We start from the raw sequence: 27,436 nt of genomic DNA on the forward strand, positions 1-27,436 counted from the left end.
TCTTAAACTGATATCCATTACATATGACTGTTAAAAACAGACGCACCCTCTTGAAAACGATAGACGCGTCCATAGCTTAGCTTCCGGGTTAAGCTGAAAACTGGGCTATGGTAAAAGAATCGGCTCTTCTCAGGCTACATCAGGAGATAGTGCTTATTCGCATGATTTTGCTCACATTTTGAGTTGCTTTTATATGACAGCTTTGCTCAATGAGACTTCAGAATAACAGTTCATAGGTATAATATGTGCAATACTGCCATAATGGGACATTAGAGGGGTTATAAATGTCCTGTCAAAGCTATATGCTGGTTATCTTTGAAGCTCCTTGACAGCTCTGAATTTTTATATTGGTTAATATAACATATTTATTCCAAAAAGGTAAACAGTCGTAGTTACCATATATATTTCTAGGTTTTGTTGCCCTGATCTGTGGTATTCCCTTTAATTGCTTCGAAGAAACGTTTCTTTCAAAATGTATCTACGGCACCAATTAAGAAGCTAAGTGTTACAACCAGCAATATCACTTATTTTTCTGAACTTTCTAAATAATTTATGGCAAAAAACGAGGAATAGTTAATTGACACTCGGGGCCAAAAGTGTGGAAACACAATTTTTATAGATCGCAAAACTTCATCCAACTGTTGTTCCGGTTATTTATTCGTCCAATATATGACATTTGTAAACACCCTTTTTAAATATTTATAAACATTACCTCCAGTATTCGTGTAGTAATTTTTAAAGCGTAATGCTGAGTGTTTCCACAATTTTGAACACTAGTGTATTTTCTATATACTATTTTTTTTAGTGTGCATCACGTTTAAAATAGTCCTTTACATATTTTGCAGCATCATGTGTGTCATGACTAGTAACAAATGCTAAAGTTGGTTGTTTAACGTGTTTGTCTGTTGTCGTTTGTATCTGCTAATCCTGTTTGTTAGAAGATGACCTGACTCTTTGGGATTTTCATATCAGCACACAACACAAGGGTGGATCTCCTGCTTACTCACGGCAAACTCCAGTGGCCTGTAGTACGAAGCGGGGTTACCGGCTTATCGGGGTAACTTGTCGGATTTAAGGTAGTCTGGGCAAAATGTAAGTGAACGAATATGAAGTCCGTTTAAACTGTGGTACCTTAAATCCGACAAGTTACCCCGATAAGCCAATAACCCCGCGTCCTAGTGCAGGTCACTAGTGTCCATCATACTCACCCACGTTGTCAGCCTCCTTGCAGGATCACTCGTTGTTTTGGCATTATCCTGTATTTATTTTTGCAAATTCATTTTTTAAGAATTCTTGAGGTAGCCAATGTCAAGATGAACTTGTTGCTGCTTAAAGAACCGAAAGAAGATGATTCTGGTCCTGATCCTTACATCAAGGTAGCTATAAACATATAGCTTTGTGTATTAATGTATTAATTTGTATATGTAAGCAATGAATGATAACTTCTGGGAGGAGAAGCTGACATGGAGGGAAATGCATTTGTGATATAATCATTTCATTTAGACCAAGGTACAGGCAATAAAATGACCATATTTAGAAGAGTGGTAATATTTAGTATTGCTTGATTGCGCAGATGTTAATGTACGTGGTGTAACTGCATTGCTGACCTTTCTGTTGCCGGTCCCAGGAGCTGGAGTTGTGTGGACACAAAGCTACATTGATTCCAGTTTTGTCTTTCACGTTTGTGTCCCTCGAGACACTGTGTCAGAAGGTAAACTCCATTTCTCATCAAAATGCTTACATACTGGATCCTTTGCATGTTTCTACCCTAATTTATATCCAGGTGAAATTGTGGGAATGGCGGAAATGCGTAAATTAATTTGCATGTGTTTTTGTATCCACACAGCTTCTTCAGCCTGAGAAGTACGGAGGCCTTATTTTTACCAGTCCCAGGACAGTGGAGGCTGCCAGAGCGTGTTTGGAAGCTCACAGTAAAATGGAGGGTAGGTGGACTGATTGGGGGCCGGCAAGGAATCACATTCAGTCGTAATTTTAAACAGTGTGTCAGGTATTAACCTAGACGTAAATACATGTACGCGAGAATGTAAACTCCCAGCCCGGCCGTCCTGTACACAGGATCGAGTTAGAAACACTGCATTGACTGTAACACTGCATTGGAAACACTGGTTGGAAACACTGCATTGACTGTAAATGTCCCATAGAGGTCGCCATTAACTACAAGTTTTCAGTTACTTTGAGATTGGATTTTTCCAGCTCACAATCAACTGCCAGACCTTCTGTTGTCATTCTTAAATGGATAAGAATTTATAATGCATATATGTTTTTAGATTCTTGGATTTTTGGACACTTCCCACAATTCGTTATAGCACATGGATATCGTTCTGCACTTTGACGTATATCCTATTCCTAATGTTACTCAAAATTTCTATCTGTAGTGAATGATAATTTGCATCTTATTATTGATAACCTCCATACTGACATTCATCAACACTGGGAATGAAAATGTTTTCTTTAAAAATGACCCAAAGGATTTAGCAGGACAACTCAGAAATGACCTTCTAAGCAGTAAACAGTGTAACCGAGAGTCTCCTCTTAAGGAACATTTTAATTGTAGACGTAATTTTGGAAGGAAGTTAAATTGCTCTGTTCCACTACATTATTTTTGTGACTTTCTGTTTTTCTGTTTTCTTGCGATTTTTTTTTTCTGAGAAGTAAAAATACCAGAAAGTTTATCTCCTAAGTATTTAATTATTAACGAGTGAGTTGGGTTTGTCTGATTTGTGTTTGCTTTAATTTGACCCATTTTCCTTTAAGGAGAAGAGACAGGAATCGTATTTTTTTCTTGTCAGCGACATCGTTACAGGATGTGAACAGTCACATGATTGAAGGTTTTCTTTAAGGAGACGCCTGACGTTTGTGCTGGAGATGCCACATATGGGCATTTTATTTATGAATCTCTGAGCTCATCAAAGAATCTTTAGTAGCATGAAAATAGTTTGAAGTAATTAAAAAAATCCTTCATTTACACTGCATAAGAACATCGGTTTTTGTTTAGTAAAGCGCATTTTACAGACAGTTTGATAATGAAATGCTTTTTAAGGTCTTTTAATCAGAGGTAATCGAAACATCAAACAAAAAAAATCACAGAATGCCAATTTTGGGCAAAATATGAAAATTATTCCCATACCATTTCAATGAAAGCATTCACTTAATGCCTTTGGAAAACAAATGTTTATAAAATACGAATGAAACATGCAGCAGTAAATAATATATAAAAATGGCTTGATCCTTGATGACAGAAATTGTAACGCTCTGTCAGACCGACTCAATTTTTCAGTCTGCAAGCTCCTGCCCGGCATTTTGAGGGGAATTGAAACAGTCCATCAGATCTTTTGACGAACCAAGCAGCTGTCAAACTGTGCACTTCCTGTCGTATTAGGAATAATGCATGTAAATGCATGTAAATTTATGTGAAATAATTATGTTTCCATTTCACAGTGCACCTTGTTGCAATGAGAGGGAAAACAAATCCAAACATAAGAAATGTGCTGGGGAAAGTTTATTATCCCGAAATTCTGCATTGCCTGTGCGTCTGCGAAGTTCTCTTATCAGAAGCATATCCTTCCTAGCCTAGTTAATAAGTTTTTCTTTGGTCCCTACCACTGCAATATTAGCCTAAGCGTGAATCCTGTTCGTATTGGCGCATCGCAGCCTGTTGCAACCACAGTGTAACATGCCCTGCATAGGGTGTCATCACCCGGTTGTATGTTTCCATGACGATTGCTGGTATAGGAGCCGTTTCAGGAATGCGCATTCTGTTTCACTGACAGTCTGACGGCTGTGTTCTGCAGAGTGGGACGCCTCGGTGAAGGACAGATGGAACGTGAGGCTTGTCTACGTTGTCGGGAAGGCCACGGCTGCCTTGGGTACGTCGCCGGCCTCGTACCTGCCCGTCTGCTTTCGGCGATGCTGGCCGATTAGCGACAGGCTGATCCAGAGCCTGTGATGCGCTGTACGTCCTACGTATCACGGTCCATATGACAGCTTTCACTCACAAAGACAGCAGTACAAGCAGAGCTCCTTCCAGATATAAGGAAAACATACATTCAATGCTGTGCAAAGGTCTTGGTGAGTCAAATAAAATGTTTAAGGCTATTCATCTGGATTGTAAGTGCATACTTGTTAGGAAAAAAATGCAGTTTAACATGAAAAGATACATATCAAGAGTAATGTAATATAAATTAGCAATCATTTTTTGTTCTCCAAAAAGTTACTGATATCCTGTTGGATGGCTAGACGAACACCGCTTCAGTTCCCAAGAGCACCTCGGCCATTCAGGGTATTCATTCATTTTCACCACTAGCTCAATTAATTAAATGCCTTAGTTATATAACTCAGTCAGGTATTGATTAGCCAATCACGGAATGCTAGTGGTTGAGTCAAAAAATACACGTATGGTTGAGGTGACTTATGCAGAGGTTCTGAAGCTGAAGCCAAACATGACACCCTAGCATCACACCAACATGAAGATCATCAAAACATTTTCTCCGGCTTGCCTAAGACTTTTGCGCAGTCCTGTACATACCGCAACAAAGCGATCTTATCGAATAAAAGTGCTTTATAATTTGCGAGAGTAAACTCTGGGCGTTTAAATTTGACTGAGACCCACGTGGTGAGGCGATTTTGAAAAGGGTGAAGGGGGGGAAGGTGTGGTAACCGAGGGAGTGTGTCGGGGGACGTGAGTATGAGGGCTTAAATATCACAGCAGCTTCTTGGGGGGAGGGGGGTGGGTTGATGGTGTAGACAGGCAGAGCTGCACCTTGCCAGTCACAGCAACGTTTGTAGGACAGACATCGCATAATGAGATGTGGTTTCACGGCTATTACACTGTGTCTGCTCTGTCCCACTCACTTCGGGATTTTAGGGAATTTAAGAGCTTTGTTGTATTATCAGAATAAAACGAATGTCCTCCATCTGATCAGGTGGATTTCATAGGTCCTGCCTTTCCTTTTATGTTCAAAGAGGTGAGACAGTGATTCACTGTGGGGGGGGGGGGGGGGGGGCGTCTTTTGTTCAGGCTTAGCCGTATAGCTCCAAAGCTTGAAGTCGCCTACCTGATTGTGGGGGGGGGGGGGGGTGCTTCTACAGCCCCACAGCACAACCCAAAGATCCCTGATGGTTCTGTCTTTAAGCTGATGGGTCGCTAATTGTAACAGCCCCCCCCCCCCCCCCCCCAGAAAGCAGGAAATCAGCCCTCCACGAATCTCAGTTTGCTGTCGAAATGGAACCTGTGTCCAGCTCGTCACCTGCCGCTTGTCGGCACCTTGAAGGGAGGGCCAGGTGTCAGTTAGCACCCCTGGGTGCGATGTAGATCTAAAGAAGATTGGAGGGGGGAGTTGGGAAATGCAGGACCAGAAACAGTGCACTTCCTCTGTGCTCACCATGACCAATCACTATGTGTAGCTTCGCACAGGAAGTCAGCGATGTGTCACACTTTCAGTATTTAGGCAGACCGACTGGACAACGGAATCGTAAATTCTGTTCTAAGTGGCGGTAATTGAATAATTAATATTGGTTAAATATTATGGAGTTTGGCTTTGTCTGATTTGTGTTCCTTTAATTTGACCCAGTTTTCTGCAGCGTTGCCATTTTTTTAAATCAAATATAATCGTTTTCGTCCGAAGCTAGACACCCGCTTGCTGTTTTGACTGCTGAAGCCCTTAAGGGCACAGGCCCGTGCTCCCCGCAGGAAGTGACATCGCTCCGATTGGCGCGGGCCGCACTTTTAATAGTTCGCACCACCTGGGATCATCTCAAACATAGTCTGTCACCACCCACCCCCCCCCTCCACCCACCCAGAGCTCCTACCATCTGTCGGAGCTGCTGAATAAGTGCCCCAGATCAGACAGAAAGCAGAAGCGTACCTGTCCAGGTGGACATTACCTCTCCATCTCCTGTCCTGCACTTTGGCGAGTACCGCCAGCGCAGTGCAGCATGCATCCATGCATTCCTAGGAGCACTCGAGGGGGTGTCATTGCGACGCACATGAACATTAATGTCCGGATGCTTTGTTTTTTTTCCCCAGTGAGGAGCTTGGGGCTGCTCCCGCAGGGTGAAGATTCCGGAACGGCGTCTGTGCTCTCGCAGTTTATCCTGGAAAGTATGTAAACGAGCCTAACGAGGACGGCTTGTCTCCGTAACATGGGCTGCTGGGCTCTCCATCCCTCAGCCACCACACGGGGCGTGAAAAGGAATATCTCCTGACTGCGGACATTTGTGCGTCTCCTAGATGCAGCAGACGAACCCCAGAAATCACCCTTCCTCTTTCCCTGTGGCTCAATCAAAAGAGAAGTCCTGCCTACCACTTTGAGAGAACATGGTAACTCTCCTTAGTTTCATACTTCACACTTATCGAATTCTGGGATCTGAACCAACGACCTTCTGATCGAATGCACAGCAGCCTAATCTGCCCCATTTTATTTTTCAGATCTCGTTCTGCTAATGCATTTTCCCGTTGTTTGTGCATGTTCAGACTTTTGTGGCGGTAAGCACGGGCCAGCCAATCGTGACGTGATGCATGTCCTGCCTGTCGCCTCTAGGGGTGCCCCTGGAAACACTGACCGTCTATCAGACGGCCCAGCATCCGGACCTGGAGAGAAAACTGACAGACTATTTCTCGGAGAAGGTAGGTGGGAGGGAAGGACCGTGGGGGCTGAGGCATCTCGGAATTGCGTGGCCGCCATGCTGGGGCTCGGGACTCCGCATCCGAGCTTGTGTGAATGAGGAGCAGCACGCTGTGGGTTTTAGACAGCTGCGTCAAGTAACAGCCCACCCACCCCCCCCCATCCCAGACTACAAGACGAGTCTGCCAATTTCCCTTTCGTGAGCTGAGTATTACAAGTTGAAGCACTATGTTCTGTGGTACTCACTGCCTTTGCGTACATGGGGGGAGATTAAGGCAGATCAGTCTGCCCCACTCGCTGCCTAACTGTCGAAGAGGTTCTGCAGCGGTGAGATCCCCTCCACAGAACCCGAACGGTACTTTTTAAACAGCCAAAGCTCTCTTTAAAAGTGCTAAAGCCCCAGGTTTTGTCTTGCCACACATGCCACTGGACTTGCCCCACCCACACGCTCATGGGTTGTTTTCCCGGGAACGCGCAGGGTGTTCCAGCGAGCGTGGCCTTCTTCAGCCCGTCGGGAGTCCGCTTTTGCTTGGAGACGGTGCGCAGGCTGTCGGGGCCCGACCTGAGCCGGATAAAGGTAAACGCTGTTCCCTTTGGCCTCATCTGTTCCGTTGCCATACTGTAGGAGGGGCTGGTTAGCCTCCCCGAGCTGCTTCTCATGTCATCTGCTGTCAACGCTTTGGGCCCTGTAAGCAGTCTGACAGGGTACCATGCCTGCAGCCCCCTCCCCCATCACCATGGCACACCCTCTCACGGCCTGGCTTACTGTCTCACTTGTCTAACCCAGGAAGCACAGCGCATGAGGCAGGGGACACCCTGGATGGGATGTTAGGCAGTCTGGTATTTAGCTGCAGCAGTGATGACTGCCATTGCTGTCTGACAGTTCCAGCCTAACCAGTAATCACTTTACAGTTGTAGAGAATGCTGCGTTTCAGCGTTAAATCAGATGTTTAAATGGCTCCGCCCTCCACAAGCCTCCAGGTCAGGATCCCTTCCTCGATTCATGAAGGGTGCTCTTTTGCAGCCTTTAAATAGACCTCAGAAATAAAGTCCTTTCATTGTGCTTTGCTCCCGGTCTGCAATTAAACACCGTCTGCCCTAACCCTCTTTAAAGGGCCCATTCTTACAAAAAAAGAAAGAAGCGATTGATTAATCGATGGATCCAGGCCGCTGTTTGCCCGGTCCTGATCTGCTCGGTGCCAGGGGTCAGGAATCAGCAACTGGAATCACTGGGGTTGAAGGTCTTCGGCGCATCCATGAGATAGCCAGACACTCCTAACCGTGCTCTATAAAGCCGCCTCGAGAAGAGGCAGAAACGTAATATACTTTTATTAATAAAGATTAATTTTAAAAATGTATCACTGTAGCCGGAAGCTAAGTAATAAATTATAATTCAGTTTTATGAGTTAGGTGTTAAGGCTTATTATACGCTGCCTGCAGTGTATATAATTTGTCTCATATTATTTAAGTAAAATTAAAAAACCAAATAATGAAAATATTTACAGGTATGAGTGCTGAAAGGTCAGTGCACGGCTCCCGTGACAGCGAGGGAGGTATCTTACATGTAAGAGAGTTTGCGGCCCTTGAAACTAGAGCAGAATCAATGTCAATCATCAGAATCCTTGTTTCCCAATCCTGTCCTCGGGGAGGAACAGTCGGCCCATGTTTTTGCTCCCTCCCTCCAGACAGACCACGTGACGGGGAGCAAAAATGTGGACTGTCTGTCTGGATTGGGAAAAACAATGCTGTAGACAGAAGAAGGGTGTAAGTCTTGGTGGGAACGCAGAGCATTCATGGACAGACCATCAACCATTAAACAAGAGTTCCATTTAAGAAGAAATGAATTCTGGGTTATAATTTACATTGAAACCTGCAGTTTTCTTTTTCCAAATAAGCCTGTGGACCTACAGTGTATTCTGAAGTTGGTTTAAAAGGCTTGGTCATCAGATCTTCACTACGGCATAGGTTTAATTTTAGGCCGACCAGATGGTCCCCATATCAACACAATTAGCAATTTGTGCATGTTGATATAAAAAGATCTGCCTCTGATATCTCCTGCCCGCAGGCTTGGACACAGACACGTTCTTTCAAGGATGCTATTTCGACATACCCAACAAGCTTAATTAAAACCAAGGGAGCTTGTTTCATTACCGATATTTGACCTTTTTCCACTTGACAGCTCATTCTGAAAGGTGGCTGAGTTTCAGATCACAGTCTCCATCGTGTTCATCTCGGAGCAGCAAACGGGGGATTTAAAGTCATGCGGTAATTACAGAGCTTCGCTTTGTCATGCCGCATGAGCTCACCAACACCAGCCAGACCAGAGACGAATTCTGGGTCTCTTCCCACAGTTTGCCGCCATTGGACCCACCACGGCCGATGCCATGGTCGCGGAAGGTCTGACGGTCAGCTGCACCGCGGAGAAGCCGACAGCCCAGCACCTGGCTCAAGGAATCGCGCAAGTCCTACAGTGACCACCGTGGCCACTCATCCCTGCAAGACAAATCATCCCATGTCCAAAACGCATGTCACCCGACACCAGTGACACTGAACGTTTGCTACAAATATTGCCATGCCAAGGATTTTGTTAACGAGGCAAAAGTATCCTACTAATGCAATGCATATTGTAACATCGATATTGCAAGTAAATATTTTTCTGACGCATTATGCCGACGCAATATGTTTGATCTTTGTAAAGTGTACTGATATGTAATAAATGACGCAGTTTTAACGTGCACGTTGCGTGTCAATTTGGTGAGGTGCCAAGTAATAGTGTATCAAACGAAATATTTATTTATTTAGTAAATGTTAAAATGTCACTCAAATGTAGGACCAAGAACCTGATTTATTCCTAAAACACCTCTTTTTAAAAAGCCGTAAAAATGTAATTATGTAAAACGTAAACATAATTTAAAAATCGGATGTAACAAAAAAACAACAATTAAGCGTTTGTATGAATAAACATAGTACATTCCCTAGATTTTTTGTGCAATGCAAAAAAATACTGCCCCACACGGACAAATGCCTTTTTTATATTAATTTGCATCAGCTTTCTAACACCATTTTTTACAATTGTCTTTTTAAGTGTAGGTTTTGCTGCTTGTGTGCGAAATCGTCGGGTGGCTGCGCGGAGAGCAAAGCCGACAGCGGCAGGTGCGCGTTCCGCAGCTGCTCCGACGCGCTTTTATCACCCCAGTGTCACCGCTGCACGCTCCCGTATCAACCAGAAAATTCAACCCGAAACAAAGTGATATGCAATTAACGGAGGCCTGCAAAGTGCGTATTATTCCACCGCAACCCATGATCACAAACGAATATCTCATTTTAAAATAAGCCTAAGCGCCCCTGTGCGTTTCCAAAGCGCTACGCAGACTTCACACCAAACCGTTACTCCGCAAAAGGAGGGGTGCCCAAAAATAAAAGATCGCGGCGCCCTCCAGTACTCTAAACACACTTTATTAGGCGAGTGGACAGCATAAATGCGAGCGAAGTTTTCTGAACAGAAGATAGCGACATTACATTGCGATCACGATGCTGATCTGGACCCAGCTGACTGCAATCTTCCTATTGACGGACTTCTTTACTGTTCATACCGAGAAGATATTTCACACCAGAGACCGTTCCGATGTTGAGCTGCACGCTCCGCACCACGCCGAGCTCATAGTTGACACAGATACTGCACGGGTAAGCATTCAAGACTCCCTGAACTGGAAAACCCATATATATTGCATTTTTTTTGTTCAATTATTATACAACGGTTTTTGCAATACTTATTCCTGTATAGATGCGCAATAAATTTATTTTATGTGTGCATATATTTAATTCATCAGTGATCTATTAGGATAACACAAACTATCCCCATCATTTTCAGATTCCAAATACAATTTCATAGCCGCAAAACATTACTGTAATTCCTACTATCCGTATGTGTTTCTGTACACGTTTTCACAAATGCGCATGGAATTTTGCCTTCTGGAAATGGCTTAATTTCCATTTTGTCTTTTCAGCAATTTCTGTCGAAGTATGGCTTTCTGAAGTCACTCAGACTGGACGAAAGCCAATCTGAAGAAGCAGACTATAGCCCAGGTGGAGAGCGGCTTCACACGCGTATTCAGGAAGGACGCGCTGCATCTCGGGCGGGGATTGAGAGCGATGTTGGTGTCGACACCCCAGACTTCATCTCAGGCCTCAGACAGTTCCAGGTCACGTCTGGCCTTCCAGAAACGGGCGTTTTTGATGATGCTACCAAAGCTGCAATGAACAAGCCAAGGTGTGGAGTCCCAGACAGGGTATCTCCCACTGCTTCATCTGTGAAAGACAATTCCTCAGGCTCAGCACCCGCTGACCCCTTAGCCAGTAATGCTACAATCAACGTCACAGATAACCAAAGTGACCAGTCTCCAAAGCCGGCCAGCGCCCGAGAGAAGAGGCATCTCCTAACCCTTCTGTCCAAGAGGAGGCCAAAACCGGAGGCCGGCAACCTCAGGCAGATAGCCTTCTCCAAGCAGCTGCTGAAATGGAGACTGTTTGGAGAAGGTTACAGCAGCCAGCTGTCCATCGACGACCAGAGGTACATCTTCAAGCTGGCCTTCCGGATGTGGAGTGAAGTATCTCCTCTAGAGTTCATAGAGGACACGCTTTCACCCCTGGCTGAGATTGACATCAGGCTTGGGTTTGGGACTGGTGAGTCAGTTGTGTGTTAAATCAGAACAACTTTAAACTATTAGTTGAATTCTCCTCAAACAAGCTTGATGTACCAAATGGCCTCCTCTCATTTGTAAATTTCTTATCTTCTTATGTGTGGTATGACATTTGGAGCTGAACTCAAGTAGTCCTGGATAGGAAGTAGTAATGAAAAGATTGCTGGTTGAACTCCCACGACAAGCCACACTGTAATACTTTGTAACTGTACAGAAATATCTAGCTTTATAAATTTGTTTTGAATAATTGCATCAGCTAACCAACTAAAGTTTGCATTATGATTGTTGATTTATTTGCCAAAAGGTTTGTTGAATAGCACACTGTAAATCAGCACTCTGTGAATGAACACCTGTAGAATGACACCAGAGCTTACTTTTGAATATCTAGCTATCTGTAACGTCTTGCAGGAAGACACTTGGGTTGTACTCAGGCTTTCGATGGCGCTGGGCAGGAGTTCGCTCACGCGTGGTTTCTGGGCGATATTCACTTTGACGACGACGAACACTTCACCGCTCCCAACACCGGCTATGGAATCAGCCTTTTGAAGGTGAGCTTCAGACAGTGAGATCAACCGAACTCAATAGGGAACTCTTGAAAAAAATTCTGGACTAACTGTTGAGTCAAGACTTGATAGTATATCTGGCCAGAGATGGTGAGGAGTCCAAGCAGCACTGAAGAATCTTACTAACTTTGAGTAAATGATGATAAATTGTATATAATTCAGCTGATGGGGCTCAATGTTGGCAGAGGTATCATTTGACCATTCAGCATTGGCCAACCTCTCCTCGGTTTCCGTCCGGCAGGTGGCCGTGCATGAGATCGGCCATGTTCTGGGTCTGCCGCACATCTTCCGGTCAGGCTCCATCATGCAGCCCAGCTACCTGCCACAGGACACCGGGTTCGAGATCGACTGGCTGGACAGGAAAGCTATTCAGAAGCTTTATGGTGAGACCTGACTGTCCATCTTGTCCTAGAATTGATTAGCACGCCATTCTTGGTCAAACTGGTGAAGAAGTGCCTCTTTAGCTGTAAGACTACAAATATAGTACATTTTCAGAATATCTTCACGTTTGTTACTTTACCAGAAAAGCTGTGCTGACCGTTGATTTAGACGCTCCTCTACTTATGAATGAGATACGTGCCGAAAGGCCGTTCATAACTTGAAATGTTCGTAAGTCATTATTCAGCATCATTTTAAGGGTAAACGCAAGTACAAAGAACGAGGATGCTGGGAGTTCGCACGCTACACTGCTGTGCGGCCGGAGTAGCGGCCAGAAGTCGTACTTGCCGGAATTGGCGCGCAGGAAAAAAATTATGTTGCAGACAGGAAACGGGAGCCAAGCAAACACAATTTGGACTTACAGTCCTCTTCGTTCGTATATCTGAAAGTTCGTAAGTTGAAAGTTCGTAAGTAGAGGAGTGTCCGTATACATCTAGGTATATAAGTTCGGCAAAGGACGCCACATCCAACATTGTTAATATGAGTAATGTGGAACAGTAGCACTAATCATATTTGCAATAAACGTTAAATGTTTATCAGAGTCTTTCTGGGCCTAAAACGCAGATAATTACTGTCCTAGCAGCAAATTATGATGGTGGCAGGAGCACGATGACCTACTTTCAGTTTTCTGTTTGTCCTGAGATGTTCCTGAAAATTGCAGCTTAAGTGCATATATCCATCCTATGAAATCTTTACTGTGAGTGTCCACATAACAGCTCATGTTAAATGTACTAAATCTACAACTGTGTACATTTCACCAAGGTAGTACAGGACTAATTAGAAGCACTGAACACTCTTAAAAATTGTATGTCTTTGAATGAAATAGGCAGCAAAAAACAGGAAATATATAACATTTTCAGCAATACATTGATCTATGTTAATACTTCTCAAGGCTACATTTGTTCAGAAGCTGTGCTTGACAGTGAGCTGACCTTCCTGCAATTCCCTAAGGTGGGTGTAGAGGGCGCTTCAGCACAGTGTTCGACTGGATCAGGAAAGAGCGGAGCCCGTATGGTGAGGTCGTGGTCCGATTCAACACCTACTTCATGCGGGGCGGCTGGTACTGGATGTATGAGAACCGGAGTAATAGAACCCGGTACGGAGACCCGGTGGCGGTACAGGTGGGATGGCACGGTGTCCCTAGCAACGGCGTGGACGCCTATGTGCACGTGTGGACATGGACCACCGATGCTGCCTACTTTTTTAAAGGTAAACGCACCATTTGCGATGCATGATGGGAAACTGCGACATTATCTGGAGGATCGTGCCTCTTGAAGGAGAATCTAGCTCGGGCTTGTCTGCACAAATTCTCGCTTGCAACAGGTACTCAGTACTGGAGGTACGACAGTGAAAACGACCAGGCGTTTACTGAGGACTCTGAGGGCCGCAGGTACCCACGGCTCATCTCCGAGGGCTTCCCTGGCGTACCCAGCCCCATTGACACCGCCTTCTATGACAGGAGGGACTTCCTAATCTATTTCTTCAAGGGCATGGATGTAAGGACAACATTTCAGGTTTTAATGAAAGGAGAGATTCTCTGAGCCATTTGTAATTCAAGGTCTGTTAAAGAGCCACACAGAATATGGGGTCTTTGTGTGCATAAATTTGCCAGCAATGCATGTGCAGTTCTTACTTATGTGTGGCAATCGTGATGTCATGTCCCTCACGGTTGAATGGTCGTCAGACTGACTAATTTCCCGCAGGTTTACACCTTTCACGTGGGGACACACGCCGTGGCTAGCGGCTACCCAAAGAAGATCAAGGAGGCTTTCCCTGCCTTGGTGCCTGGTGACCACCCAGAGGGCCACTTGGATGCAGCCTACTTCTCTTACACCCATAATGCCGTTTTCCTGCTGAAGGGCACACGCTTCTGGAGGGTCTTGGGCACCCGGGAACAGAGGCTCAAGCCCTCTCTCCCCCGAAATAGCCTGCTGCCAGGCAAGGAGGTGGACCAGCAGTGGTTCGACATCTGCGATGTGCACAAAACTAACCTGAAGATGGTGGGCTGACAAGAGATACAGACATTTTACCATTTGTGCAACTTGTTTAATCTTCCCTTCCCATGAGACCAACCCTAATTGATTCCCTTATTAATCCATTTCATGTTTCAATGGACCTTCATGTTTCTAGACTAAACCTTCGCTGCTCAGTCTCAATCAGTCCATGTCTCGAGACTAACGCTTCATTCCACTTTCATAATTTCTGTCCTTGACACAGATGCAATACCAACCGTTCTTTCCCACTTGTGGGAGTTTTGATTACAAAAAAAAATGTTCTGCAGGCAAAACCTGATCTGAGGGCAGAACAAAAAATGATTGGTTCAGAGAGATAGCAAATCAGATTGTAGAGGAGGTGAGTCAAAGCAACTAGAGGAGGCAGGACCAAGAGATCTGATTGGTTGCTCCCGCCTCCTCAAGTTGGTTAAACCCACCTTCTCTATAATCTGATTGGTTATTTCTCCGGACCAATCATTTTTTGTTCTGCCCTCAGATCATTTTTGTGAACTTCTTTCCCCAGTATCAGTTCCAGGTCCAAACGGGCGCCATGGGTTAGGGTTGTCAGTGACCCCTTATTGTTTGATATACAGAGTCCTTACAGCTACTGCCAGACTCTTTCAGTCTGAGGGACAAACTGAAATTATGCCTAAAATTCATAAACGTGTGCAATACCTGGGTGTAAAGACACAGTTTTAGAAGAAGGACTGAACAGAAACCAGCCAATGGTTCGGTAGAATTCCTAGGATGACATGCAGCAGCGTCTTCGACAAGCGCACAGGTGATCTTAGCCTTAATACATGGGCTATACAGCATAGTGAAGCTGTCTCCCTGCTTGTTATTTCCGTCTTCGCCAAGAGTTGGTGGCAGTCATGTGCGACGTTAAACGGTTCGGTCATCCAGTCAGCTCCCCGTCACTGTAGCACGGTCAATTTAAGACAAGTGCCGATTGGCATGATCTATAAGAGCACGATTTATCGCCTGCGAGATAATGAAGGTTAAATGAAATAACACTAAAATAGTGGGCTTTCTGTTTTACACTCAACAAATAACTGTGTTTATTTGACTTACCGGTCTGTCATTCAATGAATGTGTGTTTAACTGGATACTAGAGCTCATTCTTTTAAATTTGCTTTTGCTTCTTTCTGATGTTCATAATTCTGTGTCGATACATCTGTGTGTAGATTCATTTCTTGACGCGCACTATGCAGTGTTATATGACAAAGTATATATGACAAAGTGTATGTCATATAAGGACATTTTACTTGGTAAAAAATAAAGCTGAATTATGAAAAGTAGTACATATTTTATGGCTTTCTGAAGTTTTACCCTCTGCCTTTGAGATAATACCTGTTATATAACCAAGCATTATGTAGAGTAGTAATATACCTAAGATGACAAGCGTGCTATTTTTACTCAGATCTTTTCAAAAGCACATTGTTGCGCTTAAAGTAGGAGTGCAGTTTGAGACGATATAGAAAGTGAACTTAAAACAATGGAGGTGCGAATTGTGTGAGAATGTCTATTGTCAGGGGCACTAACTGCAGCACTTGGCGAGGAAACCTGTGTTTTCCTCACTTTCGAAGATGTGTACATGTGTTGTGAAGAGGACAGCGGGAGGTGGCGTGTAAGGTGAGGGAAACCTGAGTGTGGGTGTTGTCATGGTAACAATGTTCCATCGGAGTGCTCTGGCTGGGGGGTGGGGGGGTATGCCGAATGTGGAGGAGTGCCCCCTAGAGGCAGCCTACAGTGCTGCGTCTCACTTTTTCCTCGTGACCTTCACTGACTATTACATCCAGGTAAAGCGGTTAGGGGATGTACAGTGGATATAAATGCTAGTTAGATGTACGAAAGCATTGAGCCATTAGAAAAAAAAATCTCACTTCACAGTATTCGGAAAATGGAAATAAATCCAGTTAGATAACATGAGAAAAGGAGGGAAATTACCCATTAAAAGCTAAGTGCTGAGACACAACCATGTTTACAACTTCGTGGGGTTTCCCATAATGCTCGTACGAGGGAATTTATTTTTATTTAATAACAGTTTTTCAGTTACCCTGTTACACGATCATCATTTCAGCGCTACTTCATCATCCTGCTACCTCTACAACGGTGCGACATGCTGTCTGTTGCCTGACAGGTCCGGCACCGTTTGCACACAGAAGATAAAACTCGCAGACAGCGGTAATAAAAGCCTCTCTCTCTCCGCCGAGATGGTATAATTGCAGTCAGTGTGCAACAAGGCGCACCGTGTTAAACAGAAGCCTTGGGACGGGGCGATTAGGTGATAACCCGAATTAACTAATCAGCCCTTGTTCACGTGTGAGTCTCCCTTACTTGCGACGCAGATAAGAGGTGGAGAGCCACAGCCAGTTGACGGTGGCGCGTTTGACGGGAGCTACGATAAAGACGGGAGAGGTGAACGTAACTATATCTAACATACGCAGGGTGTGGTAAACACATCTAAAGAGATCTTCCCTCGGGAAAAAATCCGGCTCTCTTAATAGTGCAATCAAACAAATGAAAAATATACTAAACACATTAAAAAAAAAAGACCCGATAACTTGTGGAATGCATCCGTGTGGTCAACATCTCTTCCCGTACAGCGTCTACACAGATTTTAAAAATACCCACTGCTGGAGGGGGCGACAGTCACAGTCACCAAGTCTCCCGCCCCTGCCGGACCAATAAAAATGCAACACAAAAACCATAACGGTGTGCACCACCCACCCAGAATTTTTGTGCGTAATACGTGCAGCAGACAGCATAAACAGCATAAGAGCATAAACAACCTGAAAGCTGAGGATTTGGGTCCATGGAAAGACCCCTGTACTGCACTCTTTGAAGCTTAAAAAGCTCCAACTGTGTAAGGCAGTAAAATCACAGTGCAAATTATTGTAGTATCGTTATAACAACAGAAATAGTGATTTAGCGATATAAATTGGTTCCTAATTGGTTGTTAATTATTTAGAGATATACCATGGTAAACTATCAGGAAACCATAGTATGATCTGGTACTCCATGGCTAATGGTATTGGAATCTGAGGGTGCATAGAGTGCACAACTGCATTAGACACCCCCCCCATCCCCCAGTCCTTCAAAACACACCTACTACTTACTCAGTAGACCGTAATCATTCCTAAATTATTGCCTGACACTGCTGGGACCAGTGGGTGGCAGCACTCCAGCGATGCCCCCCCCGCCCCCCCAGGCTGGGTGTAACCTCCCCCCAAACAGCCAGGGCGTTCATGGCCTGCCACACGTTTCCGACACCCGCCTTTTTCACGGCACATCCAACACATCCCACATGGCAGGCATCGTGTTAATTCGACAGGCCCCGCCCACACCGTGACACACAAGATTACACAGTTGTTTAGCCTGATGCTGCTATTTTGCTCGAAGCCCAAGCGTTTGCTTTGTCAGGCACCCAGGGGGACCCACCTGATGGAGAAGCTGAAGCAGATGCCCCCGGCTCTGTGTGGGGATTGATATCGGTGTCTCTGGGATCGATATTTAGGGCTTGCATGTTTAGTTGCTCTATATTTCTCTATATTTCCAGCTCCCACTCAATCTAAGCTCAGAAACTGGACCGACTTTGCGCCAGAGAGGAAATGGGGAGGAAATTCAGAGAATCCAAGACTACTGCATGCCCCCCTCCCCCCCCCCCCCCCGCCCAAATTGGATTTACCAGCAACCCAACTGCCACCATGCCCACGTGAATGTCCTGGGTCCCCCCACTGGTGTGTTGCTATGGGAACCAAGTGGGGTTCTTTCTCGGAACAGTTATCTGATAGCCAACAGCGTCAAAAGACCGGCGGGCCGTCCACGCTGACCAGCCCAGTGCTGTTGTCTTGTTTGCCGATTTTCATCAGACCTTATGAGGCCACCTAGTGGAGAACATCTAGCACTACAGATAGATCTTGACATGCCTTTAGTCAGAAGCGCAGGAAAAGGCAGATAAAAACCCCCCTTCATTTTTACTTTATATGCAAATGAGCATGCTAATTTGCATGTGGAATATAGAGGCATCTATATAAATCAGTGGGCAGCATTGTGGCCTCACACCTCCTGAGCTGTGTGTGTGTGTGTGTGTGTGTGTGTGCCCCGTGATGGACTGGAATCCTGTCCAGAGTTTGCCCTGTATTTTCTGGCATTGGCTCCAGACTTGCTGTGACCCAGTACTGAGCTGGGGGGGGCAGAATACAGAAACAGCATTTTATTCACCGAGCAGACTTACAGTAATTTCCAAGGAATTGTTTTCTAGGTGGTGGTTGCACATAGCGGCTTAGACACATAGATAGATGATACAAATGAACAAAATCGTGGCAACTGGGGACATTTTTGGTTATGTAAGCAAACAAACAAGTAAATAAACAAACAGAATACGAACAATACCGACAGGGACTGTAACAGGTAACGGTTACACACCAGACAAACCGGCCCTTAACAGCCATTAAATATCGGCCATTGAATTCTGTTGCATGACGTTTTCCATTTATTTTCTTATGTCTTATTATATGACACGAAGATGAAGAACGACGTAATAGATCGACGAAGAAGTAGCCGCTATGAAGCATGGGAAGCGCCACCTCCAGGACGGCGGGGACGACACGGCCACGCCTCCTAAAACATACCGCTTTGGAAGTGGCGAAGTGGATCCACAGACGCAGTATGTCAGACGTTACTGCCGAAGGGTCAGGAACAGACAAAATTGGAAACAAAATAAGGTCAGTCGTTCGAGGACAGCCACTGGGTTTTCCGGCTCTTACTTGCAGATCCTCCTTTATCTTCAGCCTCCATCGCAGCTTCTTCTCCTACCAACCCCCACCACTCCTCTCTCTCCTGACGGACGACCATCTGGAAGTCAACCTGTCCAACATGGAAATGCTCTTTGTCCCAGATTGTGCTTCATTGCACAAGAGCTCACTGTCACCTTTGACTCCGACATGACTACCCTGCTCACACTCGCTGCACTTGTGCCCTCACCCGTATCTCGTCGTAGATAAAGGAACCTGATAAATTAATGAAAAATATAGGATACATTTTATCTAACAGCCTTATCACTGTAATGGAGGCATAAATGATCTTTATTGTACTAATCATTTAGCAATGAAATCGCTGAAAATGGTTAATAAATTTTTAATTTGGGCTCCTTCACATCTACACAGATAAGAAAAATTTGAACACGACTGCAAGCTCCATGGAACTCCGCCCCCCCCCCCCCCCCCCCCCCAACATAGGTTTCAGTTAAAAACTTGAGAAGGTTCCTAGGTCTTCGTATTTTAATGGCCCTTTGATTTCCAGCTACCCAAGTTGTTGCAACTCATTATGACAACTTGGCAGGACTTGCAATTGTCTTGCTTGGTAATTATAGTTAATGGACTATTCATTAAATTAAAATTAAACATCCACCTGCATCTTTAATCCACATGGATATTCTGCCATTCGTCACAATGACTATACAATCTCAAGTCTTAAACTTTGCCTGCTATTTGTTTGTCTGTACAGAGTACACACACGGACATAATCTCCCTTCATGTTGCATTGTGCCTTTATGTTGTGTGTATTGTCTGATCGTTTTTATAACTTGCTTCTGTAATGCCGGAATTTCCCTTTGTGGCATTAATAAGGTTATCTTCGCTTGCATTTCGGGCTGTTGCATGTGCAGTGATTATTACCAGCTACAAAAATGCCCAATCCGACAATTATTATCATTCTGTTTAGTTTTCTGCCCATTGTCACATTAATGGTGCTATAACAATAGCCACTACCAAACGAAAATGAGGCTGCCCTAACAGATATTATCGCGCTGATCACAACACCAAAGGACAGTAAAGCATTTAAAATAAATCGTTGCTTCAACAGAACACTACTGGTCATACCAATACTTTATATATTCTTCACTGAGTTTATTCCCCCATATCAGATAGTAAATGAGAGAAATACAGATGGATGTATAGAGTTAACGATGCGCTGCATTCAGACCCTTCCAAACAGATGCTTCCTGCGGTCTTTACAAACAGCCGGCATAAAGGTCTCTGACACTTTTGCTTTTCAAATGCATAAAGTACTCCGTCACCCTGCTTGGCCTTATTTGTTAAGCAACTCAGAGACTTTGAAACTAGTGCATTAAGGACATGTGTTTCGGCGGTGTCAGTGCGGTAAAGGACTCGTAAGGACTTAATAACCCGCTTCGTCATTCGTGTCAGGTTACCGCGACACTCCTGTCAATTGTCTTGCAGACGGATTTCAGTCCATTAATGACCTGGAAAAAAAAAACGAACTGAACCCGCCGCCACCCACGCACTTCTCGGGATCCTATTAGTCCAGTAATTATAATTTTAACTCTCCAAGAATGTTCTTCTGCGTGGGATAGCGTCTTCCAAGGCACCTCTTAAATGCAAATGAAGAACCTCTCCGGCATGTAAATTCACACGCTGGAAAGTCTGAAATCTATAACAATCCATAAATATATATAAGCCTTTAAAGCCGGAACGCTGCCTGTTTTCAAGAAAACGGACAGGAGAGAGCCTGGCCTCACGCTAAAAGGATGCAACATGAAATAGCATTTGAAGTATTTGAAATAGCAAAATTAAAACAAGATTGACTTCAATAAACGAAATACTTAAATAATTTAACGAAAAATAATTAATGTTGACACCCTTTGGATATGCTTAATTTTACATTCGGAGGTCATAAAAATGCAGTGCAACGAGTGAATGATTTTTGATCTCAAGGTCTAAAATGCTAATGTATTGCTTGTTCGATTAATGAATTCACATGCTTCGAATTTTACAAGCCAGGCACTGATTCAAACAGACATTTTGATGCTGTGACGGTGCCATCTGCTGTAACAGTGGATTAATCTGTTGTGGCCTCCAGGAATCTATGGAACTATGAAAAATGCAAGAGCTGAAGGAGCTAAACTGGTTTGGAACGAGAGGCTTAACAATCACCCCTCTTCCATTCCCCTGGCAGTTTTTAAATAAGGGCTTTGGTCACAGAAACATTTTTTATCGGCAACAGGAGGCAGCACAACTCTTACTCCTGTGTGCCACAACACGGTAAAAAAAAATAACCTGGGCGCCGGCCTTCCTCCCCAGATCCCAGGGGCTCCTGGGGCTGCCAGGCAGCAAATCTAGCAGAAGTCGCTTGGAGAGGTCCGCGGCTGCCCCAGCCCAGGAGGAGGAGTGTGCAATGGGGTTTTGCAGCCACAACATGTGCTCTGACAGCTTGCTCCTCAGCGTCCTGGTGTTCGCCACTTGCCCTGGGCCCATAGGGCCTCATGGGTAATAGAACCACCGACAGGACAGCGATGTCGACAGCAGCGGGCAGAGACACAGAGAGAGAGAGAAAGAGAGAGAGAGAGAGGATGTTCAGCTGGAGGTCGGTAATGATCGGCTCATTTTCTGGGCTTCGGGGCTCTTCCGATAATCCGTTTGGAAAAGAACTGTTTTAGTGACAGAGGTAACAGGTATATTAAAATAAGACACCTTAGTTTTCCAATTTACGTTATAAGCAAAAAACTAAACAAAAAAAATCAGAACAAAGATTGTTAAATGTCTTCTCTGTATTTATTTAATTTTAAAAAAAATCAGTCGATGATTAGGCAGTTAATGCATTTTGGTCTGAGTTCTAACAATTTATTAACCATATCTATGATTAAACTCCTGGCGCGCGACCGCCCATCACTGGATTAATTAATAAATTGAAGCGCGAATCGGTTACAAAAGGGATTATAAAACTGCACGGATTGCGGGGAGGACGACGAGGGAGGCCGGTGACACGCCGACATACGCTGGGTGGCGGTAGCTTCGGCCCTGTCCGCTCCGTCAAAGACTTTGGGGAAAAAAAACATATACAAGATTGCTTTCAGACAGATCACACAGAAATTTTAGACATGGTTTGTTTTTAATCATTTTAGGACTTCTAGATAATACGCCGATCATATGAAACAGCTTACATTTACATTATAAGGCCATAGTGAAACGCCTTAGTCTGCTCTTCTGACTGTCTGAGCGATGCAGCTCATCTTACTGGGTATATCTTCATCTTATTTGTTGTACATAATTCGACAGACCACGACACTGACATGAAACACAGAATTCTGCATACAGCCGGTCTCCATAATACATCTCTGAGCGTGTTAAGCGTTGGCTACCCTCCACTGATACACAGGGGTGAGTCTAAACAGACATGCATTTCAAAACACTCTTCACCTACATAGCAGGGAACATGGAGAGAGCGAGCAGATTGTAAGATCAGTCGGATCGGTTGTGCATCATCCCCAAGAAACGCTTGTTAACGTCATACAAAATGCATGAAGACCGCGGAAGACGCTTCAGAGACCCGGTAATAGGGGCGAACTTCTGCAACGCATTAATTTGGCAGACCTCACCGACATAAATTACAAAAGGACCTTAAGAAGCCTCTGCTCTGTCGGCATCTCAGCTAAAGCATCGAAAGAATTGATTCCCACTCTTCTGTTATTCACATTCACATTGTGTTTGTTTGGCCCCAGCTGCCATCACGAAATTGTCAGTGGTTTCGAAAGAAGGGAAAACAGAAGTATAGAGAAGTTCTGCTTCCAAACCTTCTTGGAGGTCCCGGCTCTTGGGAAATCTGTGTGGGATACCGCACAACCGATACCGCACCTTTCGTCCAAATCAGGAGGTTGCATCTTTAAAGAGACAAGATTCGTGGGGGTTAATTCCACACGGTGGGTCGTGAATTTAGCTTCTGTGGAGAAACGTCAACTTCTCAGCGAGGTCCCAATCTAGAAGCATTGACGGTATATTCTGAATTACACATCATATTTAATGTTAAAACACTTAGATTTCGCACTGAATCAAGAGTTGTACGAGCGACGCCACGGTAGAAATACAAGAGTTATAAACTAAATGAACAGCCAGCTGAGGCGGCCACAGCTGGGCGCATTTTATGGGAGCTATTTATACTGTGCGGTTCGTAACCCAGCTGCTAGAAACGATGTTCTTAGAAGGCCAAACGTGGCAGTGCTGTGCTAAAGAGACTAAAAAGCCCTGCAAAAGAATACAGCTATTGTGATCCGAGAGGAATGCTTTAAAGCCAAAATAAACGTACGAGGTGAATGTTAGATAACGCCGATGAGAATTTCTGTTCCCATCTGGCGGTCTGGTCTGTCGCGAAATCCAAGCAGCGGCGCCGCTGAACGGAGCCCAAACTCACTTTTAACACATCGGGCAAAAAAGATGCTCAGAATCGATGAAAAAAAAACAACATAAGCAGCTCCGGGGTTTTGCTATAAGAGCAAAACTAATCCAGACTAGAGGGAGATTTTCACGTAAGATCTGTAACCATGGCTGTAAATTGGTGTGGACTTGGAGCCTGAATTAATGCTCAATTACTGATATTTAAATAGTCTTATTAATGGTGTGCATGTGCACGTATGTGTGTGTACACGTGTGTGTAGCGACTGAAAAATAATTATGAAATGACACAACCACGATCTCCTGATTTATACTTGGAAAATACATCATTTTCATAATGATCAATTATGATTTTTTGGTAAATTTTTTCTTTTTAATTTCTTTTTCCCTGTCTTATAATGTTATTGTACATATATAGTAAATGATATTTAACGCAGGTTAATTAAATCAAATGTAATTGACAGATTTGTAATTGTTTCATCGTGCCTATTCATTAACATTTTCTTCCGCGTCTGCATTTTGTGCTGCGCTTGCAGATTTCTGGGCGACGTAATTTGATAACGGTTGAATATTAACCACAGTAGGAAACTGTAATTAATGTCGTGCACTGCAAATCGCCCTGAACAAGGTCATCCACTAAATGATACAATAACAATGTAGATGATTTTTAAGGAGGATGATGACGATAATAGTTGTCATCGTCAGATGGGTTGCTAATTAAGCTAAATTTCATTTTATGGCGAATCAGAGTCAGGTGGGGGCAGTGTTTAATTAGACTGACTTGTAGGTGGAACGTAAAATCATCATTCACCCCTTCTTCATCCAACATCGCATTTATGCAGGCCGACGCCATATCTTCATTTACCTGATATACGGGTGGATAAAACCCCGGGCATTTGTCAAGTAAACCATCATTTTCGATAAAACTGCAGAAAGTCTGTAATATCGATAGAGTACCGTGCATGTGTTTCTAGTTCAACTGTCTTTGTGTCTGTGTTACAACGGGGCGGACTATAGTCGTCTCATGGAAGCACGTGGGTATCAGTGAAAAGGCGCAAGTATTTAATGGTCAAAGACTGAGAAATGCGTAAATGGCCAGCGCGGTCCACAAAGGCAGTTACACGGACGTGGCACATACATTGTGTCTATATATATATATACTCTATTATAGTGTGTTGATCCAAGTTTTATCGGTGCATTTTCTCATGTTGTCCAGTCCAATCAGTCGCCCAGATCTGACCTTTGTTAATCTTTGAAGCGATATCTGTCTTTCCCTGCATGGTTTAGTTGTTAAGTGGGAGGGGAACGACCGTCATGGATTTGGGCGCTGGGATGGAAACAATCAGATTACTCTGGGGGTTATTGATCAGTTGCTATGGAGAGTCTCATCCAGATAATAACCCCCCCCGTTATTATCTCGCATCCCCGTTTACTCGGCTGCAGTGCAGCGGAGATGCTCGATATTCCGTCAAACGGTAGAGGAAGGGAGCCTTCTTGGGAGACCTCCGAGGCTCACGTTGTATCTTCCACTTAAATGCAATGTCGTGTATTAAATGTAATGTCGCCCCTCCCTTGACATTGATAGGCTAATGCAGTTGCTCCGCCTAGTGGGTGTGTAGGCCGTCTGACTCACTATTTCAGTGAGGTGGGATTTCTACATTGCCGTTCAGCTGAGCCTTTTCTTGAAGTTTCTCCTCTGTAGTTAAAAGTCACGTTACTTGCACCGCCATCGCAGTAGCACACAGGGTTCCATTAAACTGTTTGTTTCACTGTCACTGAACTACATTGTGGAATGGCTTAAAAGTCTGTTCGGTCTCAGTCTTTAAATCTCGACTGAAGGTGCATTACTTCAGTTTAGCTTACCCACAACAAAACTATGGCTGTTGGTGTTGCTGTACGTGTAGTTTTTATCTACTGGGCTTGTCCGTTTATGTGTCAACGCATGTTCTGACCATCCATGCTCTCTGCCTTCGCACATGTCTTGGTGGTGTCTGGGGGTGGGCACCATCTGAGCTGGGGTCCTGGTTCAGTCCCATGGAGGGGCGACATCGCGAATGGGACATACGAACTGTATCATCATGGGTGCAGCCTTCAGTGCCACCCAACACTGCCCATCGTGGAGAAAAGACTTTGGCCAGCCCTCAGAGGCCAAGATGGATAACGGACTCATCGATGGAGTTTGTCTTAATTCTATATCGCAGCTTATACCTACCTATTAGCAAACATGTCCACTCTTTCCTGTTTTCAGTGGTGTTGGTAAGCCCGGGGGGGGGGGGGGGGGAGGTTTGTATTCTGACTTTCTTTATTCAGTTTCTCTCCTTCCTTTTCCCCATTCTGTATCTCTCTCTAATTTTGTTTTTTGTCTCACAACATAACCATGCAAAGCGCTTTGGGACAACCCTGTTGTGAAAAGCGCTATATAAAAATAAATGTAAGCATGTATGTACTGAATGCCTTTTGTAGACGTTGGACATTAAATCCTAAACCAGATCTTGATTTTTGTGTCTGAAATTAATGTATTTAGACATACGGCTGCTGGTTGTGTATTATCATGGAAATTTTACGACGGATTGCTACGTTTTCCGTTTGCCAAAGGGCGCAACTTTCGGTTGTTTTATGTTTTACGTTTCAGGTTTTATGAAACAAAAAGGAAAGTGTTGTTTCGTCCTTTGACCAGAAGGGGGAACAACTTTGTAGGTAATGAATAGTTCAAACCCAGATTTGCTACACTTTGTTACACAGTTGGACCAGGAAAGCTTAATTACCATGGGTTCACTGTAGAGATGCGCTTTCCACTTGTTGAGTAGATTCTAATTTTTCTCCATGCTCGTATAAGCTGATTGGTCTCCCACCCTCTAATCTGTTGTGTTGATTTCTTTGCCGTCTGGCATAAAAATTTGCAGTAAACATACTTAGCTGCATGCATATTAATATGGGCTACGTGAAGTATCAGTCCTTACGTTTCCAGTTCAAGATGGTCGGTCCTCCACTTGTGAGCTGCATTCTAACGCAAACGGTTATTTGCAACGTTTCGCTTAACATTTAAAGTAGTTTTCTTCGCTTACTGTTTAATGAGTGTGGATTTTGAGCTCATTAAGCAAATAGCAAACAAATAACAATAAATCACAAGTAGAATCCTATTTGTATAACATTTACAAGAACTAAGCACGATAAACGATTGGATAATGGACGGAGAAAACCAACAACACAGGCATGGTGACTAGTGGGGGATGAGACTGGTGTAGTTAAAAAAGATACGAGATTTTATAGGTAATCTTTAATGGCCGCGGTACCTTCTTTGGTCTTATAAAGTGAGGGCTTGCATTTGTTATTGCAGGTGTTATGGCATGCATCGTAAATGATTAATTTACAGACAGCGTGTTGTGTGCTTTCAGTCCTTGTTTAATAGATCGGCAATGTTTATACGCAAAGCAGATACAGGAACATGCTAATAATTTTATGCTTCATCTGTCTGACTAATTTAGGGGAGCTGCAGGTAATTATATGGCATGTTAATGACTGCCAGAACTGGTGATTATGCCCAGCAATAATTGATACACAGTTTACATTAAGGTAATTTCATATGTGCTGTTTACAGTCTCTCTTCTGTGTAGTGTACCTCTCGGAATTCATGCCTGGAAGCTGTGTTACCGAAATTAATCGTTTTTTTTTTCTTCTTCAGTTTTTAACTAATGCAGGTTTCCTCTCCGAGGTCTCAACAAGTTATTGTCACGGACCAAGAGACAGGGAGAGAGAAAAGTATTCCAACTGCATCCCGTACACTACTGAGCGAATTTATAAAAAGCAGTTTATTTCACAGATGTAAAGAAAAGCTGACAGATCTTTTGCTTTTCTGACTGCATCTCAAAATGGGCGCTGAAAGATTTCATTTAATGGAATACACTTGCA

General features: G+C 44.0%; 2 protein-coding genes and 1 long non-coding RNA gene across 11 annotated transcripts; 2 read left to right on the plus strand and 1 right to left on the minus strand.

The window, feature by feature from the left end:
• Nucleotides 1-74: 74 nt before the first annotated feature.
• Nucleotides 75-9,379, plus strand: uros (uroporphyrinogen III synthase). Of its 8 annotated transcripts, none has more exons than XM_048987889.1 (10): nt 75-110; nt 1,289-1,376; nt 1,628-1,711; nt 1,847-1,943; nt 3,813-3,887; nt 6,047-6,121; nt 6,251-6,340; nt 6,449-6,646; nt 7,123-7,221; nt 8,996-9,379. In XM_048987889.1, exons 2-10 carry the CDS (start codon nt 1,314-1,316, stop codon nt 9,187-9,189), a joined length of 975 nt encoding a protein of 324 aa, XP_048843846.1. In that variant the 5' UTR covers nt 75-110; nt 1,289-1,313; the 3' UTR covers nt 9,190-9,379. The 8 variants fall into 8 exon arrangements, 7 of the variants coding, with proteins under 7 accessions (XP_048843846.1, XP_048843845.1, XP_048843847.1 ...); XR_007384209.1 differs by adding an exon at nt 8,824-8,909 and having other exon boundaries at nt 81-1,376; nt 6,561-6,646; nt 8,996-9,132; XM_048987888.1 differs by having other exon boundaries at nt 81-378.
• A 134-nt stretch (nt 9,380-9,513) lies between these two features.
• mmp21 (matrix metallopeptidase 21) lies at nt 9,514-14,623 on the plus strand. 2 transcript variants are annotated; one of them, XM_048987884.1, is made up of 8 exons: nt 9,514-9,920; nt 10,245-10,328; nt 10,652-11,327; nt 11,753-11,892; nt 12,149-12,290; nt 13,297-13,554; nt 13,669-13,841; nt 14,049-14,623. In XM_048987884.1, exons 1-8 carry the CDS (start codon nt 9,897-9,899, stop codon nt 14,352-14,354), a joined length of 1,803 nt encoding a protein of 600 aa, XP_048843841.1. In that variant the 5' UTR covers nt 9,514-9,896; the 3' UTR covers nt 14,355-14,623. The 2 variants fall into 2 exon arrangements, with proteins under 2 accessions (XP_048843841.1, XP_048843840.1); XM_048987883.1 differs by having other exon boundaries at nt 9,514-10,328.
• A 7,320-nt stretch (nt 14,624-21,943) lies between these two features.
• On the minus strand, nt 21,944-23,687 carry LOC125715847 (uncharacterized). The gene is made up of 3 exons (XR_007384206.1): nt 23,547-23,687; nt 22,933-23,019; nt 21,944-22,178 (listed from the first exon to the last, which is right to left on the minus strand). It is a non-coding gene; the product is annotated as an uncharacterized LOC125715847 (long non-coding RNA).
• Between the last annotated feature and the right edge of the window lie 3,749 nt (nt 23,688-27,436).

Source organism: Brienomyrus brachyistius, chromosome 20 (assembly GCF_023856365.1).
Source record: "Brienomyrus brachyistius isolate T26 chromosome 20, BBRACH_0.4, whole genome shotgun sequence".
In the NCBI taxonomy this organism is placed as follows: Eukaryota; Metazoa; Chordata; class Actinopteri; order Osteoglossiformes; family Mormyridae; genus Brienomyrus; species Brienomyrus brachyistius.

Bases quoted from the DNA above. Each gene is read 5' to 3' on its own strand.
- uros (XM_048987889.1), top strand. From the start codon at position 1,314: ATGAACTTGTTGCTGCTTAAAGAACCGAAAGAAGATGATTCTGGTCCT. The intron at 1,377-1,627 runs GTAGCTATAAAC...TGCCGGTCCCAG, and splicing joins GTCCTGATCCTTACATCAAG to GAGCTGGAGTTGTGTGGACA. The intron at 1,944-3,812 runs GTAGGTGGACTG...TGTGTTCTGCAG, and splicing joins AGCTCACAGTAAAATGGAGG to AGTGGGACGCCTCGGTGAAG.
- mmp21 (XM_048987883.1), top strand. From the start codon at position 10,176: ATGCTGATCTGGACCCAGCTGACTGCAATCTTCCTATTGACGGACTTC. The intron at 11,328-11,752 runs GTGAGTCAGTTG...AACGTCTTGCAG, and splicing joins CAGGCTTGGGTTTGGGACTG to GAAGACACTTGGGTTGTACT. The intron at 13,842-14,048 runs GTAAGGACAACA...AATTTCCCGCAG, and splicing joins ATTTCTTCAAGGGCATGGAT to GTTTACACCTTTCACGTGGG.